General features: G+C 38.6%; 1 protein-coding gene across 2 annotated transcripts in view; it reads right to left on the minus strand.

Moving 5' to 3' along the window:
• Positions 1-271: 271 nt before the first annotated feature.
• arid3a (AT-rich interactive domain 3A) overlaps positions 272-23,805 on the minus strand; it is a 140,478-nt gene continuing 116,944 nt past the window's right edge. Inside the window, exons 4-9 of one of the 2 annotated variants that reach the window (XM_061883437.1) lie at positions 21,721-21,793; positions 14,276-14,459; positions 10,998-11,245; positions 10,612-10,899; positions 7,409-7,498; positions 272-2,256 (exon numbers count right to left, since the gene is read on the minus strand). In XM_061883437.1, coding sequence (XP_061739421.1) covers positions 2,105-2,256; positions 7,409-7,498; positions 10,612-10,899; positions 10,998-11,245; positions 14,276-14,459; positions 21,721-21,793 — 1,035 coding nt within the window. In that variant the 3' untranslated portion in view covers positions 272-2,104. Of the gene's footprint in view, positions 2,257-7,408; positions 7,499-10,611; positions 10,903-10,997; positions 11,246-14,275; positions 14,460-21,720; positions 21,794-23,805 lie in introns of both variants that reach the window. The other variant, XM_061883436.1, reaches the window with a different exon arrangement.

Here is a 23,805-nt window from a genome sequence, read left to right on the forward strand (position 1 = left end):
AGCTCAAAGAAAGCGATGGACGAGGGATGTGTGGTTTGAAACGTTCATGGAGTATCCACAGCGTTGTCGACACTTCCTCCCCTGTACCCGCCGATGAGAATAACCAACGAGGTGACATTTTTTTTTTCTATTACAAAGTCACTGTAGCCACCTGGCGGTTAAAGTTAAGGAGTTTTGTGATTTTGAACTGTGAGTGCGCCACAGGGCTAGTGGCCGTGTGTGTGCGTGTCGGCAGGGCGGCTGGATATGAGGACAGCTCAGCGAGTTGTTGTTTTGTTTTTGAATAGAAAGTTGATTCATCGTCCCTTTGTTATGTATGTTTGACACACAGAGCTGTATAGTGCTTTATATTGTGTTTAAACTTTGACTAAAATGTGGACCTTTGTCGAGGCTTGATTGATTGATTGAAACTTTTATTAGTAGATTGCACAGTTCAGTACATATTCCGTACAATTGACCACTAAATGGTAACACCCCAATAAGTTTTTCAACTTGTTTAAGTTGGGGTCCACGTAAATCAATTCATGTTAACCCATTCTTCACGTTTATTATGGAGAACTTTGCTTCAATATACAAACTTTTCAATTTATGAACCTTGTTTAACAAATAATTAAGTTGATACATTTTCCACTGCACCTAGGCCAGTGATTGTCAAACTCTGGTACGGGTACCAGTAGCGGTACCCCAAATAATCACTTGATTAAAGTACAGTGTTTTATTTTTTTTGTATATTCAGACACGTTGTTACTGTTCAAACTGTACGTAATGTTACCAAAAATATTAAATACACTTGTTCAATAAAACATATGCCTTGTTTTTAATGAATACATAGGCTTATTACGCTACTGTATTTTAATATTGGAGAGGCAAGTGTTTTCCGAGGTGTTACTTGGTGAGAAAAGTTTGAGGACCGCCGATCTAGGTTATTGCACGGCTTAGATATTGCGCTTATTTGGGGTGTATCATCCCCACAATCGAATACGTTGGTGACTCAGTCGCTAGTAGAAATGCAAAGTAAGTCCCCATGGGGCCAAAGAAAGTTGCAAGTTCAAGCACTATGATAAAGAAGAAACTATTTAATTAATGAAAAAAACTATAGAATGTGTTTTTTGGACATATTTTGGGGTGTGTGAATGGGATTCATCGGACCGGATTTGGATGATCTGTAATTGCTTCAGATTTCATCCGATTTTGATTACTACCGTAAACCGAGGTACCAATGTACTTGCAGGAACAGTCATCCAGGACTAAGACTAAGCTTGACGCTTTACTGCAAAACCGGAGACGTCAACACAGCGTGAATTCCGCAGGGACGTCGCGCCATCACCTCGTCTGGCCCGATATATTAATAGAAATAAACATTACAGTCCTAAAAATCCTCCTGTTTGAGATTCGAGACTTGTCACGCCGGTCTCGTTCCACAAAACAGGAGCACAAGACTGCTGGAAAAACAGCCGCCGTGTGAATAAGGTCTCTGGTTTTCCACAGACGTAGGTCATAATGGTGCATTGTTATACGCCCAGAGAAACCATATATACTTTTTAAAGCTTTTCTGATTAAAAATAGAAGATATTCTGTACTTTTTCTATAGACCTCTAAATATATAGATGATTTCTCCCCCCACCCCCTGCAGTGAGAGGATTGATAAAGATTTAAATGATAAAAATAATATAGATATATAGTAAAATAAAGAGAATGTAAAACATTACTGTCAGTAGCTGTGTTTGTGAGTGTAAACAGTGCATGCCCCCCTTTCTCTTTTGTTCTTCCATTAACTGTACATGTATGCAGAAATAAATAATTCACAGGTTGTACATACACACGTCTTTTACACATACTGGCTCTCTGTGTGGAGGCTCGCCTCCAAAATGATCGTTGACTATGAAGAACAAAAGAGGTGAATTGATGACAGGAAACCTGAGTGTGTGTTTCAAGTGATTGACTTACAGTTTGTGTCTTTGTGTAGGTTTCGTTGTTGTTGTTGTTTTTTTTTTTGGCATAGACTATGTAGAAAATGAGCTTGTTTTTTGGCTTTACTTAGCATGATATCTAAAAAAAGATAAAAAAAAAAAAAAAAATAAAAGGAGGAAAGGCTGAGGCTTTGTTAAGACACTGGGTTGTTGGAGGTTGAGGTAGGTATGTTTTGCTGCTGCTGCTGTGGTGGCGGTTGAGATGCGAGGCGACTGCCCACAGCCCTGCTGGAGAGAGACGCGCCCGACGGGGCTGACCCAGCTGCTGCCTGAGCAAAAAGGACACCTGCAAGGCAAAGAGACGTTAGAAACCGGGAGGCATTCACTTTACTTAAAACGAGTGCTGTCAAGTGATTCATTTTTAAAAGCAGAGGAATTACACTTTTCATTAAAAGAGACCTATGATGGATTATGTCGTTTCTTACAATGTTGGATAAACAAGGTCAAAGCGTCAAATCATGAGCTTCATGCATTGTGGCGTGCACACAAACGTGCTTGTTTAGACATCAAATTTGATTCAGATCACCAAACTTAAGGAATGGACTCAGACCTAGGGCTGGGGGATATATCAATATACCGTATATTTCGGATTATAAATCGCAGTTTTTTTCATAGTTTGGCCGGGGGTGCGACATAAACTCCGGAGCGACTTATGTGTGAAATTATTAACACATTACCGTAAAATATTAAATAATATTATTTATCTCATTTGCTGAAGAGACGAAGAAAATGTCAGCAATCGTCACACACACGTCAGCAATCGTCACACACACGCCAACAAAAAAGAATTCGGTGGGGGAGGGTCATGGCAGAAGTGCATTGTGGGTCATGGGATGTTAACTGCTATATGCTCCTGCCGTAGCTATTAAAATGGATAATTTCAACGTTGGCGGTAACTTATAAAAACTGAGAAGGGCTGAACAAAAATGACACCGGAAAGGAAATCATGTACTGGAGATTACAGGCTGGTCGTAGTGAAATATGTAGCAGAAAACGACAAGAGGAAGCGGCGCATACCTTTGGAGTTGGCAGAGTTGTTTAGCGACATCAAGGAAAAAGATTTCATCGGATTTATCGATTAGGAGTGACAGATTGTTTGGTAAACGTATAGCATGTTCTATATGTTATAGTTATTTGAATGACTCTTACCATAATATGTTACGTTAACATACCAGGCACCTTCTCCGTTGGTTATTTATGAGTCATATAACGTACACTTATTCAGCCTGTTGTTCACTATTCTTTATTTATTTTAAATTGTCTTTCAAATGTCTATTCTTGGTGTTAGATTTTATCAAACAAATTTCCCCCAAAATTGCGACTTATACTCCAGTGCGACGTATATATGTTTTTTCCCTTCTTTATTATGCATTTTCGGCCGGTGCGACGTATACTCCGGAGCGATTTATAATCCGAAAAATACGGTACTCGATATATCGCGGGTTTGTCTCTGTGCGATAGAGAAAATGACTATATCGTGCTATTCGAGTATACGTTCTCACGGCAGTTGCTTTTAGCTGCGGGCATTACACTACAGGCGTTTCTCACTCTTTGTTGTTTCTCCTTTTCACAGAGACGTAAAACAAGCGCACCTTTTTACATACGTCACGTATTGTCGCGTCATACGTCCTCGTTGAGCAGAGAGGTAGCAGCATGGGCAACATTAGCTGTGATGGTAGCGGAGTGGTGCAAGTGGTAATACGAGAGAGAGAAGGTGCGAATCTGGTGACAAATGGAGGAAGAATTAATTCCCAAGAAAAACAGCAGGGGGTCCATCGTCTGGTGGTGGTTTGGCTTCATGTGGGAATATGTCGAACAAGTATGTGGCTAAAGCGTAGCTACAAAAAGTAACACCTACTGCTAATTTGTAGCATCATTTGAAAAGTCACGCGCTAGAGAATGAAGAGTGCTTGAAACTGTATGTCAACATCTCCGTTTGGTGCCACACCAACAAAATGCCGAAGTAACCATTTCCAGATCAATACCATATGAAAAAATTAGTCAACAACAGAAGGAAATATTGTCCGCAGGAACCTACCACAGAGCGAAGGAGAAACCATTTGATTTCCTATTATGCAGCTCATTTTTATTTGACAGTTATTGAAATATCTTGTGTGACATCATGCACAAAAGTGCACTTTATTTGTTTTAAATTATTGTAGTGGCGTTCTGTACAAAAAGTGCACTTTAATTTATTGTTGTTTTGATATGTCATCTTAGTGACATCATGCACTAAAGTGCACTCATAGCTTGTTTTAAAATGTCTCTGAGAATCTAGCACTTTCTGTTTCAAATGACAAGTATGTTTGTGCCACTGCTTAATAACTGTTTAATAAACACAATATTGGTAAATTGACTTAATTGTGGTTTCCCTCTCTGCATGAAAGTTTAAAATGAGCATATATTAATGCATTACGAACAAGAATGTTTTAATGTAGACACATAGAATCATCATACCGCTGTGATTATATGCATCAAGTGTTAATTCAAGGCTAAGGCAAAATATCGAGATATATATTGTGTATCGTGACATGGCTTAAAAATATTGAGATATTAATAAAAGGCCATATCGCCCAGCCCTACTCAGACCTGAACATTAACAGCTATCTTAATTCAATAAAATCTGCAGCTTTTTACCACCTAAAACATTTTCAAAATCAGAGGAATAATGTCTAAATCAGACTTATAAAGACTATTGAATGCCTTAAGCTGCTTCTACACTAAGCCGGATGAGGTTATACAGGGTAAATCCCACCTAACCTTATCCCTGTCCACACACACACACACACACACACACACACACACACACACACACACACACACACACAGACACACGCACACACACACACACACACACACACACAGACACACGCACACACACACACACACACACACACACACACACACACACACACACACACACACACACACACACACGCACACGCACACACAGTGCCATCGTTTAAGACCCTCTCCCCCTTCCGTCCGCCGGCGCAATGCGACCTCGTACACATGCGCGGAAAATGGCAGATGCACATATTATCGCGCCACTGCAAACAAATGTAGTAAAGGGCAGTTCTTCACACTGAAGAGAAGTGCACAGCAAATTGTTTACAAATTTGGTCAGAGCTAACAATGACGTGCACATTTAATGCACATGTGTACTTGGTTGCATTGCATAGGCCAGGGGTGTCCAAAGTGCGGCCCGCAGGTAATTTTTTAACGGCCCCACGGCACATTGTAAAAATACGATTGAACATTTTTTAAAACGTAAAAAGTGGTATAAAGGAGCCAACGGGTGAAATGTAACAAGAAAATGTTGCAATGTTTACTCTACTAACACAAAGCTGCCATGCAGGCTGTTTCTTTCTTTAAAAAATAATAATGAATCAAAATCAATGTCATTATGAATTATTGACCTATTCAAGGCTCCTATTACGTCACGTTAAATTTTCCACGTTTAGATAATATTTGGGGAAAATGTTGCATATTTTGTGTTTGCCATATAAATAACTGAGCTGTTTTTTTAAAGAAGGGCCTAAAACGAACAAACAAAAAACATAAACAATAAAACTTATGATTGACGGATAGATCTGAAGTGATCTCGAGATTATTGTGTTAAACAGTAAAAAAATGTATAATTTATTTTTTTTAACTTTAAAGAGTATGACCCTTTTGGATCCCAAATAATTTCAGTGTGATTTGTTTTTAAGTGTCATTGCTCCAAAAATAATAATGAATTAAAATCAATGGTATTATGAGTTATTGACCTTATTAATGCTCCAATTATTATATCATCTCAAATATTCCACTTAAAAAAATTATTGGGAGAAAAATATAGCATATTTTGTGATTTTTCCATAAAAAACAGGTTTTTTTGTGACGAAAAGAGCATACAACTTAAATCTTTAAAATCATTATATTGACAGATGGACCTAATGTTGATCTACGGATTTAAAGGCCTACTGAAATGAGATTTTCTTATTTAACAGGGATAGCAGGTCCATTCTATGTGTCATACTTGATCATTTTGCGATATTGCCATATTTTTGCTGAAAGGATTTAGTAGAGAACATCCACAATAAAGTTTGCAACTGTCGGTACTAAGAGAAAAGCCCTGCCTCTACCGGAAATCGCAGACGATGACGTCGCACGTGTGGGGGCTCCTCACATATTAACATTGTTTTTAATGGTAGCCTCCAACAAAAAGTGCTATTCGGACCACGAAAACGACCATTTCCCCATTAATTTGAGCGAGGATGAAAGATTCGTGTTTGAGGATATTGATAGCGACGGACTAGAAAAAAAACAAAAAAAAAAACAAAAAACGAGTTACAATAAACAAAAACGCGATTGCATTGGGACAGATTCCGATGTTTTTAAACACATTTACTAGGATAACTCTGGGAAATCCCTTATCTTTCTATTGTATTGCTAGTGTTTTAGTGAGTTAAATAGTACCTGATAGTCGGAAGGGTGTCTCCACGGGTGTCTTGACGCGCAGTGTCTCAGGGGAGTCGACGGCAGCTTCATGGACGGCCCAAGCTCAGCTTTTCTCCGGTAAGAAGCGACCTTTTAACCACAATTTTCTCACCGAAACCTGCTGGTTGACATTTGGTCTGGATCCATGTTCGCTTGACCGCGCACTGAGCCATAGTAAATTCTCACCTCCGGGAATTTTTAACAAGGAATCACCGTGTGTTTGTGTGGCTAAAGGCTTAAAGTTTCCCAACATCTTTCTACTGTCACTTTTTCCAATATTAATTTAACAAATTGCAAAAGATTCAGCAACACAGATGTCCAAAATACTGTATAATTATGCCGTTAAAGCAGACGACATTTACCTGTGTGTGTGTGCAGCGCTCATACTTCCTAAAAACGCGTGACGTCTTGCCTACACGTCATCATTACACAACGTTTTCAAGACGAAACTCCCGGGAAATTTAAAATTGTAATTTAGTAAATTAAGCTGTATTGGCATTTGTTGCAATGTTAATATTTCATCATTGATATATAAACTATCAGACTGCGTGGTGGGTAGTAGTGGGTTTCAGTAAGCCTTTAAAAGTTGAATAATAATAAAAATAATAATACTGAATAATGACACATTTTTAATATTTTGTTGACCAAAACCCTTTGGAGTCTCTGGGATCAAGACTGAGTGGAGGCCGAAATGTATATTTTTTATACATATATTGTATTGTTTTTTAAAATAAAATATATCAAAATTGCCCCCGCTTGCTTTGATTTTACAGTGTGCGGCCCTAAGTGGAAAAAGTTTGGACACCCCTGACATAGGCGGACGCAGGGGGAAGGGATCTTAAACGATGGCATTGTGTGCGTATGAACAAGGATAAGGTTAGTTGGGATTTACCCTGTATAACCTTAGCCGGCTTAGTGTAGATGCAGCATAAGTGCCAAAGGAAAGAGAAACTCACCAGTGTACATGACTCCATTGAGCTCCACTGACATGCTGATGCTGTTTGTGCCATTGGTGGTGAGGTTCATGGCCGAGTCCTGTCTACTATCTAAAGCACAAAACAGAAAAGATGTATTAGTTAAACCAAACCAAAAGTTGGACCAAAGACTCAAAGGTGTTCATGTGAAATCGATACTTGAGACATCTGCAGACATGAAACCAACAAAGGGGACAAAGTGTCAACTAGCAGAGGGTGGGAATCTCCCACAGACATTTCTGTTTGCATGCCATGCGCTAAACAGGTCAATTTGCAGGCCCACTATCTCACCTTCAGGTGCTGAGGTTTGTGGTAACATGTCAAGCATGTCTTAAGATACTAACTGAAACCAACCGAAGAATATGTGGAAAGCATGTCAGGTAAATTCTGAGGTGAAACGGCCCAAAAAGAGAAAAAACAACAGCTATGAAGAAAAAAGCTTTTTTCATGTTGCTAAGTTACATTTGTCAATTTCAATGCGTTTATTTAATTAAGTGTTAGGCTGTAAGCCATAAATCAATTTTTCAATTGTAGTTCATAGGTAAGGTATGAAATACCAACAACAAATAGCAATAAAATAAAAGACAACATAATTAAAGCAATACAATGAATACATGAAATGTAGATAAACACAGGTGAAAAAAAATAGAGCACAGGGAATATATGACTCGTTAATTGTGCTCTCTGATTACATGCTACGAGAAGTTCACATTGTTAATGAAACACCCTGCAGTTTCTCTTTCGGTCTATTTATTTTCACAATCATAGTTGTTGAACCCGATGACAAGCATGCTTGGATGCAATTGAAATAGTTTAAATATCAAAAATGAAGGTAGCTTTTTTTTTGGTTTAGTTTAGCAAGATTTACGTACCATCACTATGTCATTTCATATTTTTAATAAGTGCTGTCAAAAATCCTATTATCACACAGCATTTTGATTAAGCATCGCAAATTACCTGCTTATATATTTTTAAATAAACTTTAAAAAGGACAAAAATGCAATATTATTGTCAAAATTTAATAATACCAGGACATTTAAAAAAAAGTTTTAATGCATGCCACCAATTTGCTCAAAACGTGTTAACGTTTTTTTCTAAATTGCCCATTGGGGTGTACGGTAAAAATGCTAAAAAAAAAAGACAAATCTCTGTTATTATTAGATATTACTATCAACATTTGAGGTTTTTCTCTTTACATTGTGCCTTTTTGATCAACATTTTCCATTTTTCACATAATAATATAACAATTGATTTTATTTGTAAAAAAGCACTTTACGTTGAGCAAACAACCTCAAAATGCCACAGTGTGAAAATGGTAATAATAATAATAATAAGATAATAAAAATAAATACAATATAAAACTAGAAACAGCCCAATAGCTAGAACCAGCATGCATATCTATAAAAAGACTTTAAAAAAAAAGATGTTTTTTTAAGCCTTTTGTAAAAGCATCCACAGTCTGAGGTGCCCTCAGGTGGTCAGGAAGAGCGTTCCACAGACTGGGAGCAGCGGAGCAGAAAGCCCGGTCTCCCATAGTTCGTAGCTTTGTCCTTGGAGGTTGGAGGAGGTTAGCCTGTTTGGAGCGGAGGTGTCGTGTGGAGGATTTGGGGGTGAGCAGTTCTTTGATATAATATAATAGATCATATTGTAGGTGTTTATTACCCTTTGCATTCCAATTTTGGTGTTTTTTGCATTTTTGTTGTGTTTTGCTTGATTGTAAAAGATACACAGTTATCGAGGAGCGACGTTCATATGTTGTTAATATTCAGTGTTTTATTGTTCATAGTTAAAGGCCTACTGAAACCCACTACTACCGACCACGCAGTCTGATAGTTTATATATCAATTATGAAATATTAACATTGCAACACATGCCAATACGGCCGGTTTAGTATACTAAATTACAATTTTAAATTTCCCGTGGAGTTTCTTGTTGAAAACGTCGCGGAATGATGAAGAGTTTGATGACGTGTGTTTGTGACGTTTCGAGTTGGAGGGGACATACTAGATCAGCACTACTAGCAGCTAAAAGTCGTCTCTTTTCATAGCGCAATTACACAGTAATTTGGACATCTGTGTTGCTGAATCTTTTGCAATTTGTTCAATCAATAATGGAGACTATAAAGAACAATGCTGTTGGTGGAAAGCGGTGGATTGCAGCTGTCTTTAGCACTGAGACACAGCCGGTGTTTCTTTGTTTGTTGTGAAGCTGCGGTCAAGTGAACATGTTTCTCTACGTCAACCAGCATGTTTTTGGATGGGAAAATTGTGATATATATCTTACCGGAGACATCAATGGATTATTCGTCCTCCTGCAGTAGCTGTTTAAAAGGCAGCTGTGAGCTTGGCTCCTCGGCTTCTCTCTGAGACACTGCGTGTTCAGCGCAGCCATCCGACCTCGAGGTATGTCTTTACAATCTCAATAAAACACTATTTAAACAATAAGCAGATAAGGGATCTTCCAGAATTACAGTGTATCCTAGTAAAATGTGTCTAATTACATCTGAAACGCTCACACTGCCGCCGCCCGGAGCCGTCGCTTTTTATTTTATTTTATTATTTTTTTTCTAGTCCTTCACTATCAATATCCTCATCCACAAATCTTTCATCCTCGCTCAAATTAATGAGGAAATTGTCGCTTTCTTGGTCCGAATTGCTCTTACTGCTGGTGGCTCCCATTATAAACAATGTGAATATGTGTGGAGCCCTGCAACTCGTGACATCACGCGCACATCGTCTGCTACTTCCGGTAAAGGCAAGGCTTTTTTATTAGCGACCAAAAGTTGCGAATTTTATCGTCGATTTCCCTACTAAATCCTTTCAGCAAAAATATGGCAATATCGCAAAATGATCAAGTATGACACATAGAATGGACCTGCTATCCCCGTTTAAATAAGAACATCTCATTTTAGTAGGCCTTTAATATTGTAAATCCCACTTTCTTTATTTTAATGTACATTTTTTGTGTCCCATTCAGCAAAAAACTGTAAAATTCAATTCCGTTTTTTTTTGTAGATGGTTTGTCATAACGTTTTTAGAATTCTATCGGACATTGTGACTTTTGGTTTTAGTGTTCCTGAAAAAAAGCGACCCAAATGTGTACATATAATTTAGACACACATCCACTTTGGCCCCCAAGACACATTTTTTTCTCTCCCTGAGTCAAAATATTTGCCCAGCTCTTACCTAGTTGGTTGATGCGGACGTTCATGGGGGGAATCTGTGCTGTCATGGCCAGCAGGTTGTGTTGCAGTGCTCTCTGCAGCAGTCGATGGTGCTCCTCAGCTGGCAGCGCCATCTTCTTCTCCGGTGGCTCACCAGCTTCGAGCTTTTCCCTCAGCTGCTCCAAAGCCGCCACCTGAGCTGCCATGGCCGCCTGGGCCGCCGCCGCCTGCACCGCAGCCACTGAGTGACCCGCCAAGGCTCCCGCCGGTATGCGCGGCATGCCAAGTCCCACGATAGGTTGACCGCTCTCTTCTTTCAGTGAGAAAGAGATCAGTTTGTCAACAAAATGCGTCTAAAAGGTTTTCCATGACAAAGAAAAAAACTGGCGAGCTATAGTTAAACACTACCTTTCCTGATCTTCTGAATGGGGGTGAGCGAGGCCCCATTGGTGCCCACTGTCAAGCCCATTGTGGGTGTGGAGAGCTTTGGCGAAGACAGCATGGTTGGTGTGCCGTTGGGCGAGTAGGTGAAGAGAGAGCCGCCGAAGCTCTGCCGTCGGCCTTCCCGCCGATTGCTGTCAATGGCCGCCTGGAGTTCGTTGGGGTTGCTGAGGCCCCTCTTTTCACATTCGTACGGGTACAGGTACTTCATGTATCTGAATGGAAAAAGTATAGAATTGTTTAAAAAAGCAGACAGAGCAATCAAAATTGACAGAAACAAGAATAAGAACTCCAATAAAGCATGTTAAATGATAATTAAAATGCAATAAAACAAGATGATTAATCAACATAACTAAACAAAGACGCTAACTTAGCATTCCAACAGTTTGTTGGCTCTGACGGCAGCTCTTTTGAATCTTTCACTGGTTTGTGTTACCTCTACTTAATAAATATATTAAATGTGCTTCCATGGCTGTATGCATTTGTCAACAAATGGGGCATTGTTTGGATGGCAAGTTTGTCACTTCAATCATTGATTTGTTGTTCAATATTCCCTCCGTTGTAATTGTATTGCATGTTCAAAATAAACTGAAACTAACAGACTACCGTATTTTCCGCACTATAAGGCGCATCTAAAAACCTACAATTTTCTCAAAAGCAGAGAGTGAGCCTTATAATCCGAGGCCCCTTATATATGGACCAATATTTAGCCACAACAGGTCTCACAAATACGGTAAGCAGCCGCTGATTTCATTTTCCTCCATAGGAGAAGAAGAGCGCGGTGCATGCTGGGATATATGACTGCGGGAAGCGTGCCGAGTTTAAACTCAAGGCGATCAGTCACACAGTAGAACACGAGAATAGAGCAGCAGCGAGAGAATTTAACATTAACAGGAGCAACATTTACTCGTTTAATGACGACTTCGTATTCGCCCAACTGTTTGATTCGAACACTGAAGAAGAAGAATCTGAGGGATTCGTGGATGAGGAATAACTTAATAAAGTGAGCTTTACATGTTTATTTTGTGTGTTGAGTGGCATTATCGTTTGAGCAACGGTGAGTTATTGATATATTATTGCTTTGCACTATTTCGAGTGTTACTATATTGTGATTGCACTAACGTTTGATTTACCGTAACAGTATCAGACAGTTTTTTACGTGTTTATTGAATCGGGGTAAATAATAAAACAGCTGTTCATTCATTTTGGGAGTGAACGGAGTTGTCAGAACGCTGGTTTGTAATCTATTAATTAAGTTTGACTGACCTATCTGACTGTTTTGTTGACATTCCCTTTAGCGCAACTCCATCTAAAGCAGGGGTAGGGAACCTATGGCTCTCGAGCCAGATGTGGCTGTTTTGATGACTGCATCTGGCTCTCAGATAAATCTTAGCTGACATTGCTTAACACTATAAGTAATGAATAATTCCGCTGGTAATCGCAGTGTTAAAAATTACATTCAAAATATAAAACATTCTCATACATTTTAATCCACCCATCTGTTTTCTACCGCACTTGTTCAAGAGGTCGCATTAATGGTAAGAAGGATTTTATTTATCATCGGTGCGCTTCCGAATAAAAATGTTATTAAAAAGAATAAGAGACTTATTATGTGAAGATATGTCACTTAATTTCTGTTTTTGCTTCTTTGTTTCGTATTTACTTCCCATCAGTGCTTTTATTTTGTTGCCATTTCCTGTTTGTCCCGCTGAGCGCTGTGATTTTTCCCCTCAACTGCTGCCAATCAGCATGTTTCTATTTATGCTTATCTTGCGCGTTCCTCAGGGCTCAAAGATTGACTATTGTTTAGAACTGTACATGCAAGACTGCTTCATTCTCCTCTGTTGGTGATATTAAAAGCATCTTACCTGCGCCTCGCTCTCCTGGTTCCTGCATCTAGGGGTCGCTACTACTGCTGCTATGCGAGTTTGTGACATATTATAGTCTATAAATGTTGGTCTTACTTAAAATGCAGACATTTAGTTGTATTCAATGTTAAACAATATGATATGGCTCTCAGGGAAATACATTTTAAAATATTTGGCTTAAATGGCTCTCTCAGCCAAAAAGGTTCCCGACCCCTGATTTAAAGGATGCATAACGTAACCCCAGCCTCTACTGTAGCATCTATTCTATGCGCCTTATAATGCGGTGTGCCTTATATATGAACAAAATATTAAAATAGGCCATTCATTGAAGGTGCGCCTTATAATCGGAGCGCCTTATAGTGCGGGAAATATGGTAACCAACCCTTGTAGCTACTAACGCGGTGGTAAAAAAAATGCTGTCTTTTACAACTAAGACTTTGTTTATTCCGTGTTGTGAGAAACTGGAGCCCCGCACCCCTCTGGGCATGGAGGAAAAGAAGAGGGAAGACTTCCACGTCAAACACTTTCACAATCATTGGTAATGGTTTAAGTTTATTTCAAACATGCTATACAGTTAGGTGAAAATGTTACCCTCTTTTGATACACTTTGGATGTATTTTTTGGGGGGGAAAAAATGCGATGAGAGTGTTAAAATCTGTATTCTCGGGTTACTTTTTTTTACCCAAACACTAGGACAACCTAACCTACTAAAATGTTCCAACCGTACAGTGCTGGATAAGGCTAAATCAGGGGTGACAAACATACGGCCCGCGGGCCGTTATAGGTCCTCGTACAGATTTAATCCTGGCCATGGAATGAGTTTGCAAAGTATAAAAATGAGCCAAAATTTACTGTTCTAAATATGTCCACTAGATGTCGCAATATCAATTCTTTGTATCTTTGTAGATTATGCTACATATGTAAAAAAAAGAATCCAGTGCACCAGTTGACAAAAATGAGCAAACTACATAAACAACAACCTGTAATTTGATTGATATTTTTTTTTTTTTACCTTGATAGCTTGAAAATGAACACTGATGAACATTATAACATTATTTATTCGGAAAATACAAATAACGACAAATACAGATCGAATAGTATCAATCTCAACATTATGATTTGTACATTTTCAGAATCTGCTTGTTCGATTTTTAAACAAAGAAAACAATCGGAAGTTGTCTTTATTTTTAAGTTATCGTGCCGTGATTTTACCAGTCCGGCCCATTTGGGAGTAAATTTTTCTCCATGTGACCCCCCCATCTAAAATGACTTTGACACCTGTGGGCTAAAAAGTGGGGCGAGGGGTGTATTGGGACTGAGAGAAAGACTTTTAAAGGTACTTGCGGACATTACATGCGTGTGTTTGTGAGTACTGACTGTGTGCGGAGGGTGAAGGCTGCACTGGTGATTGAGGTAGGCAGGTTGAGTCCCTTGGTGATCTCCCGCCACAGTTTCTTGTTGATGACCTCCACCAAGCCGCCCTTCTCTGTCACCAGCCTATAGAGCATGTACAGATCCAGGACCTGCTTGGCCATGATGGGAATACGATTCACCGGGGTACCTGGAGCAAGACATGAGAAGATAACCAAGGGTGTAACAATTGATCGATGTATCGACGGATCGATTTACACTACTATGACTCACAAATATCGATCTGTGCTCGGCTTGCTGGCGTTCTAGAAGATATATATCGATCTAACATTATTTTAAAAGGTAATTAATCGATTTTATCGATATTAGAGAAGAAAACATCAGCTTTGAGAACGGCAGACTTTATATAAAGTTCTTTATGGCACTTTTTTAAACAATTAAAGACTGTAAACGTAAAAATCCAAGATCTCCGAGTCAACTTTGACTTGTTTTGCGTTTCTTCTTGTGCAGTGGTCAAAGAACATATTCTAAAAATGTTTTTTTTTTTGATTTGGCAACCTTAATAAAGCGAAGATAGGCCGGATTTTCTGACTTTTTGATGCAGCTATGCTGAAGTCATTCTTTAAACTAGCATTGTATTAACCAGACGGCAGACAGGGAGCAGCAGACTATAGACTTCGGGAGCATGGTTAGCAAAGGAAGTCAAAGCCTTGCGGTTATACTGCTGGCAAATGTTCAGTCTCTGGAAAATATGATGGACCAACTTCAACTTCAGTGGCAAGACTCGGGGAGGGGAAGCCTAGTGAATCGATTGATTTCAAACTCCTGCTCTAAAAATGTGGAGTATCTAACTTTGAAGTCTAGTATGCAATGTCGTATTGTGAGTCTGGTGTTTGGCTAAAAAGTTTCTGAATCAATTTCAACTCACTGAAGCGTTTCGGATCTTATCGTTGTAAAAAAAAACTAATATTGTCCCTGAATCGTATCGACAACCCCAGATTATGAATCAAATCCTGGTTATAGAAATATCGTTACACCCCGAAAGATAATCTTGTTAGCGTGCAGGTTGCAACACCAACATGATCAGACCACAGCCACGCCTGATTTTGCACATCTGAACCTGCAGAGGGTGTACTCTGATCCTCAGAGCACACTGAACAGACCCGCCCAGCTGTCGTGACTTGCAACATGTAGTGGCAGTTTTTTCATACACATTCTTTGTCTCACAGCATCCAAATCAACTATGAATCGCCCGCTTGTCACACTAACAAGGTGCCTGGTATTTATTCATCTCCCTCAAGCATTTCTGTTAACAAACTGGAAAAACCAAAAACGCTATTTCCTTCTTTTAGTGTAGATTGAGACAGTATCCTGCTTGGTGGATCAGTGTGCGTGTGTTTGGAATAAAGGATAGAATGGCAAAACAGTCCCTTGTACAATGCGTCCCCTTTATTTTGCACCCATCCTGGGAACCAGGCTGTGATCATAAAGCATTCATCTCTGAACTGAATGAAAACCCCACCCGTCCGAGTGAAAGATGAGCACTTGGTTATGTGATGGAGCTCCCTCTCGGTATCAGACTATAAAGAGCCTCAGTATTTCTATGACCGTGCAGGCTGCACATAATGTGACAAGATAAGAATCAGTTTCAGTGCTGCCATTCTAATCAAACAATACTGCTTTTATGAAAAATGAACAGAATGAATTTCACTTTGAATCTTTTTCCCACTCCAAAATATACTTCACTTTTAATGGATATTGTCTATCAGCCTGTTCCAAACAAATTGCCACAAAACTTCAAAACAAAACTATATAGGTTACCCAATAGGTGTTTAATGACAAAAATATGTTTGTGTGAAGGATTCAAGGAACTTTATTGTCATATCAACCCACCAGGTGGCACGAAAGGTTCCAGATTTAGCCCAATGAGTACCAAAAAAAATAACATTTATTTACATATAATGAGATATAGAGTAGACCAGTGGTTCTCAAACTTTTTTCAGCTAGTACCACCTCCGAAAACACCATAATAAAACAAGGCAGAAGTTTTATATAATAAATATATTTTTAACAATTTTGGCCACTGCAGCATTACTCACAGTTTGAACAATCACACTGTTTTTTAAATTTATATAGGAAAATAAAACACTGTATTTTAATTAGGTGTTTATTTGGCGTACTACTACACGGAGCCCAGGGTACCATTTGTGCCATAAGCCCCATAGTTTGAGAATCACTCGGTAGATTAGAAATATGAATAGATTTGAAATGTGTAAAAAAAAGGGAAACATAACAGGTTGTTTGAAATGATAATGGGTCCCAAAACTCCATTCATCCATCCATTTCCTACCGCTTATTCCCTTTGGGGTCGCGGAGGCGCTGGTGCCCATCTCAGCTACAATCGGGCGGAAGGCGGTGTACACCATGGACAATTCGCCACCTCATTGCAGAGCCAACACAGATAGACAAACAACATTCACACTCAATTTTACACACTAGGGCCAATTTAGTGTTGCCAATCAACCTATCCCCAGGTGCATGTCTTTGGAGGAGGGAGGAAGCCGCAGTAGCCGGAGGGAATCCACACTGTCACAGGAAGAACATGCAAATTCCACACAGAAAGATCCCGAGCCCGGGATTAAACCCAGGACTACTCAGGACCTTTGTATTGTGAGGCAGACACACTAACCCCTCTTCCGTGCTGCCCTGTGTGAAGGAACTTTATTGTCATATCAACCCACCAGATGGCACAAAGGGTCCCAGATTTAGCCCAATGAGTACCACAAAAATAACATTTATTTAAATATAATGAGATATAGAGTAGACCAGTGGTTCTCAAACTTTTTTCACCAAGTACCACCTCAGAAAACACCATAATGACCAGCCTTAAATTACAGCAACATAGTAGGCCTACATATTCAATAGAACAAGGCATAGGTTTTATTTAATAAATATATTTTTAGGAATTGGGGCTTCACGGTGGCAGAGGGGTTAGTGCGTCTGCCTCACAATACGAAGGTCCTGCAGTCCTGGGTTCAAATCCAGGCTCGGGATCTTTCTGTGTGGAGTTTGCATGTTCTCCCCGTGAATGCGTGGGTTCCCTCCGGGTACTCCGGCTTGCTCCCACTTCCAAAGACATGCACCTGGGGATAGGTTGATTGGCAACACTAAATTGGCCCTAGTGTGTGAATGTGAGTGTGAATGTTGTCTGTCTATCTATGTTGGCCCTGCGATGAGGTGGCGACTTGTCCAGGGTGTACCCCGCCTTCCGCCCGATTGTAGCTGAGATAGGCGCCAGCGCCCCCCGCGACCCCGAACGGGAATACGCGGCAGAAAATGGATGGATGGATGGATTTTTAGGAATTTTGGCCAATGTAACATTACTCTATGTTTAAACAGTCACACTGTTTTTTTAATTTATATAGGAAAATAAAACACTGTACTTTAATTAGGTGTTTATTTGGCGTACTACTACACGTACCATTTGTGACACAAGCACCGCAGTTTGAGAATCACTCAGTAGATTACAAATATGAATATATTTGAAATGTGTAAAAAAAACGGAGACACAAAGAGTTGTTTGAAATAATGGGTCCCAAAACTGTGATAAATAAGATAAAATAAAACAAATATTCATTAATCTCAAGTTGTGTACAGGGGAAATCTGCATTTTTCTCTTCTTGGCCTAATGTAATTTTGTTAAACGAATAAACCATAGGCACACATCTACGCATATAAGATACATACACTGGTGGTACTGCTGGATACTTCGAAAAAAAGGGAAACAATGTTGCCCCTCGAAATGAATTAAAATCAAAATAATCGGTGATTTTGGCCCTGCGATGAGGTAGCGACTTGTCCAGGGTGTACACCGCCTTCCGCTCGATTGTAGCTGAGATAGGCACCAGCGCCCCCCCGCGACACCAAAGGGAATAAGCGGTAGAAAATGGATGGATGGATTGCCCCCCGCCCCCAAACACAGCATCATTTTAACATGTAACATGAATGTGAGACAAAACAAATACCTTTTCGATAAGAAATACTGTATGAAAAACAATACAATGAAACAAAACAACAGTAGTTGTATCAAGTAATGGACTAAGTATGTCTTTAAATAGCAATAAACTGGAAGATGCACTTTTTAAACAAGATACAATTAAGAAATTAATTTAACTATTTTATGGAATAATAAATGAACACCATACTAGAAATGCAAATGATGCATGTGTTCGGAAATGGATGATGGACTTAACCATTTTAGATGAAAGAGACTATGATATTTGGAAAAATGCCAATAAGCCCTTTGGAAGCATTAAAGATAAGTTGACTCAATTAAGGATCCTGAATAGATTGTATTTTACATCTTCTCAGCTGTTTAAAATTGGTGTAGTAGATAGCAAGTTATGTACAAAGTGTCAGGCAGCCGGGGCAACTCTTGGTCATTTATTTTGGGAATGTCAGAGAATAAAAGAGTTATGGTTGAAAACAACAAAATAAGCACTCATATTCCTTAATATAATCATCCCAATGACACTGCAAATTTGTATTCTAGGGGATCTCCATCAATTTAGTAAAGTGTCATCAAAGAGTAAAAATGCATTTCTTTCAATATGCATAATAACAAAAACGGTAATATTAAAAAAATGGATAGATGTTGATAGTCCCAACACATTCTGACTGGTATACACAAGCTATGGAGATGATATCAGTAGAAAAAACTGCATTTAGTTTAGATAATAATGAGTCATACATTGGAATATGGGATCCATTATTTAAATTAGTTTTAACTATTAAATGAACCAAAAATATGACTTATTTTATCTTTGTTGAACATATTGGACACAGTGTGTTGTCAAGTTTATGAGATGCGATGCAAGTCTAAGCCACTGTGACACTATTGTTCATTTTTAATTTTTTTTTAATTATACATTTCTGTAACGATAATGTCATTGAGGGATTTTTAATCACTGCTATGTTGAAATTGTTACTAATATTGATACTGTTGCTGATAATGTTCATGTTTGTTTCAGTACTTTTAGACTGTTCTGTGTCATGTTTGTGAGTCCTCTCAATTGCTCTGTTTATTGCTATTCTGAATGTTGCTGGGTCGGGTTTGGTTTTGGAATTGGATTGCATTATTATGGTGTTGTTTTGTTGGATTGATTAAAAAAAAAAAAATTAAAATAAGTAATGTACTAATAATGTACTTGGAGAGCAGACTTCAACGATGTCTCCTTCTCGCTGCTTCTCCGTCATACACACCATTAGCAGCATCTCCATATTTTCATGGATAAATGTCTGCTGTTTCGATATTATTTCAACGTCTACAGCTCATTTTGCTTCGGTGTGGGGCAGACTTGCAATGCTATGCTCCAACTGCTTCAACAAGTTTTTGCCAATTTCTTTCTCTAATTCAATGAATATCATCGACTTCTTTTCCCCCAGCACTGTCCTTCACACTCACTTTCTTCGTTCCGACGATTGGAAATACTAAGTTATCTCCAGCTCTAGTTATAAGCTAATGCTAGCGAGTATGGTAAGTTTTGTCTGGATCATACGTTGCTTATTGTGGCATTCGCTATGCCAACTAGTGGTGGGGAGGCTCATAAACCCGATTTTTGCTCACAATTTAAAGCGTAACAATTAACCGAGAGAAAGCTTAAATCCCGAAACTCGTAAATGGGGGCGCTCGTAAAAGTCATGAGCTGGGGCACTCATAGCCTGAGATATCCCTCTACATTCAAACCTGCATGAGACAAATACAAACTATATTTAGTCCAATTTGGCGTCTCACTGTATTGTTAAACATTGTAATACACTTTTGAAAGAAAAAAAACTGAGAAGCTAAATTAAACTAGAATCTCTACATGTGCCGAATGAAAATGACTATAGGCCGTTACTTTTTTCCTACACGTGGGACCCTGCGTCCTATAAAATGGAGCTGCTAATTTATGGATTTTTCTTCGTTGAGGGCTGTAACAGAAATTATTTAAAAAAACAAGCAAAAACACAGATGGTGTTTTACTATCTGTGCTATGGCGCCATTTTATGGACAAATTCGATGCAGTGTCCTTTCGTTTGGTGCTATTAACAACTGGAAGTAGAGTGCAGTTCCGTCTTCTAATCGTCCATAGCGATTCTTCCTTCATCACTACAAGCCATATTTGTAAGTTTTACAATATAACTAAAACTGTTTATACTTACCAAAACGTCCCATGTGTGATGTTTGTAGGCGTGTTTTCATGCATATTTGTATGTGCTATCATAATGTAATGATGCTAGCGTCATTAGCATTAACAAACATGATAACACATTTACGAGTGTTTGTGTTAGCATTAGGAGTGTAACGGTACACAAAAATTTCTGTTCAGTACGTACCTCGGTATAGAAGTCACGGTTCGGTTAATTTTCGGGACAGTAAGAAAACAACAAAATATACATTTCTTGGTTATTTATTTACCAAATTTGTAAACAATGGCTTTTAACATTGGGAACACTGCAATAAGTCTGCCCACGTTAATCAACATCAAACTGCCTCAAATTTTTGCTAACGTTACGCTAAAAGCAAATTAGCCTTCACCTCAAGCCAGAACTGCGAACGAGCTGAGCTGCAGTTTAAGTTTCTAGAAGGTCAACGGGCTCATAGTGATGTTAGTAGTAGTTGTCTGGGATATGTTTATTATCCTTTGGGGAGAGTACGCTGCCTTATGCTCACCTGCTAAACACCTATCTGCTCGACGCTGAAGTATTAACTACATGCGCTCTGAATACGCACTGCTGATTGGCTGTTACTGCACTGAATACGCACTGCTGATTGGCTGTTACCGATATATGTAACCAATCAGATGGTTGTGTGGGTGGGACAATGCTGGGTGCTGAGACATAGGCAAAAGAAGCAAAGCAGCTAGTTAAACTTTAGCTTATAAACTGGTTCGGTACACCCCGTACTGAACTGAAACCCCCGTACAGAAACGGTTTAATACAAATAAACGTACCGTTACACTCCTAGTTGGTATTATTAACATTATTATATTATTAATGGCATTCTTTTTGTGTCGTTTCAATTTCACAAATGACTCAGTAAATTCACCAAAACATCACCGTGGCGTTAATGAGGCTGTTTAGCTGATTGGAGAGCTAGCTTCAGCAGCTAGTGGGTCCATGACGATGACTTCTGTTTTGTTTGATCAGCCGTTTGACTGCCATGTTACAGGAACCGTTTGGAAACAAATAAAATATGTAAATAAACATTCACAGAATCTTACTGTGTAAATAACTCATTTTGCAACGTAGATATCTGCGGCTTATAGTCCGGTGCGGTTAATAGATAGAAAAATAATTTTTTCGTCTAAAATGTAGTGATTTGCGGCTTGTACCCAGATGTGGTCTATAGTCCGGAAAATACAGTAAATACTTTCTGCTACATATTTTCAAACTTGGTTTCTCCTTACCTCTTTTCTGCATGAAGCTGAAGAGGTCGTCCAGAAACTCTTTTCTTTTTGGGTCGCCATCCAGTTCATAGAGCTGTGAAGAGGAAGAAGAGGGCGGCAAATGAAGACGAGGTGTTTGCAAATGAAAAAAAATAAAAACACAAGATGCTAACAAAAAGTAGAGAAAGCGCAACAGCAAACTAGAACAGATCAGAAAATGGTGCAATCTAGGGGCGGGCTGATCGATCCAAATATTGACAGTATTGATATCACGGGTCGTATTTGTATCTGATCATTACGAGCGTGATGTGATTGCAGTTTTTGCCCCTGAATTCATTTATTTGTGGCTGGAGCTGCTCATTAACACTTAAAGATGGGAAACTGTGACTAACTTTTTGTTACAATGCAGTACAGCAGATGGCATTATAATCATGCATCTGGTCTGCCAGGGAATAATAAGGCATAGCACAAGGAATCAGTGTTGTCAACTTAGCGACTTACATTTAGCGTTCAATCAGGCCCCTTTCTATACTCATTTACAAAAAAGTGACGAGTGACGAATCCAGCATCTTTTTCTGGTTTTATTAGACAGTTTTGAAGACACACATATCGCTCTTCTCACAGAGCAGCGAGTCATGTCGAAGACCCCTCCGTTGTCTAAAAGCCCTCATTTGTTTTTTTTGTTTCCATGTTTTTTTTCTCACTTTGTGTCTCTCTTACAGTGTTCATTTAAATGACATACTACACACACATGGGTTTTGGCCAATAATGAAAATTAGACGATGAAATCATCGAGCTACCTCCAGTACCCTTTGCCCTCCTTTAACCAACCTTCACAAATATATTGCAGTGCTGGAGGAAACATATTTTTCAGTCCTCTTCTATCCTTATTGTATTTATTGTGTGCAGTAGTATAGTAGTCACAAATATCTGTAATTTTTGATTGTGTTGTTCCCATTGTTACACTATTGATATTGTTATATTCACAGGATATACTGTCTTATATTGTTCACAAATTGGCCATTATTTACTTATTTTGCATGATTTATTTTTTTAAACAATTGTACATAATAAAAAGGAATCTGCTGTGTTATGTTTCGATGAGAATGCTGTTGGTCTGGACCCCAGGATGCAGAGCTGGCAAGCGGAGTGTAGGTAAAATGTATTTATTAACAAAAAGAAAGAAATAGTGCAAAAAGAAACAGCACAGGGGACAGGGCTGGCATATAAAGCATCCTGATCATAAACCAGGAACAGATGTGTCCTGATTGCCAATCAGAGACAGGTGAGAGAGCCAGTGCCCAGACAAGAGAAATGGTGGCAAAAGGAGGCATAAAGGAAATGGAAACAAAAATAAGAGTGCTGCAAAGGCGATAAAACAAACTACCAAAAACTAATAATAAATTGTCATGATACATCAAGAGACAATTTATTGCTAAAAATTGTTTTTCTTTTTTCTGTTTTATTCTGTTTATAACCATAATCAATAATTCAATGAATAATGGAAAAATCAGAACATTATTTAATGATCAGGGAAGATTTCAAGTAACAGGCATTCGTATCGGTAATCAGGGGCGTAGCACCAAATTCTGAGGCAAATGGCTCGTCTTAGGAACGTTGGAAAATAAAAATAATAAAACTTGCAAAACAGTACGAACCATGTGTAGAGATAAAGAATAAAATACAAGTAAGACACATGAAGAGTAACAGAAAAAATAAATAAATATATATATACAAAAAAATATATATATACATATATATATACACATACACATATACATACACATACACATATACACACACTTATATATATATACATACACATACATACATACATATATATATATATATATATAAACACACATATATATACACATATATACATACAGTAAATAAATAAATACAACTAAATAAAATATTGCATAATTAATAAGATAAAAACTAAAAATAAAAACACAAATAATTAATATCAGGTAAAAGCCAAATCAAAAAGGTGGGTCTTAAGCCTGGTCTTAAAAACATGAACGTTCTCTGCACGCTCTCTTTTCATGGCAATATTATATTTAATGTTAACATTCATGGCGTCTTTTTTTTTGTTTAACTTAC

This window comes from Nerophis ophidion, linkage group LG22 (genome assembly GCF_033978795.1).
Source record: "Nerophis ophidion isolate RoL-2023_Sa linkage group LG22, RoL_Noph_v1.0, whole genome shotgun sequence".
NCBI lineage: Eukaryota > Metazoa > Chordata > Actinopteri > Syngnathiformes > Syngnathidae > Nerophis > Nerophis ophidion.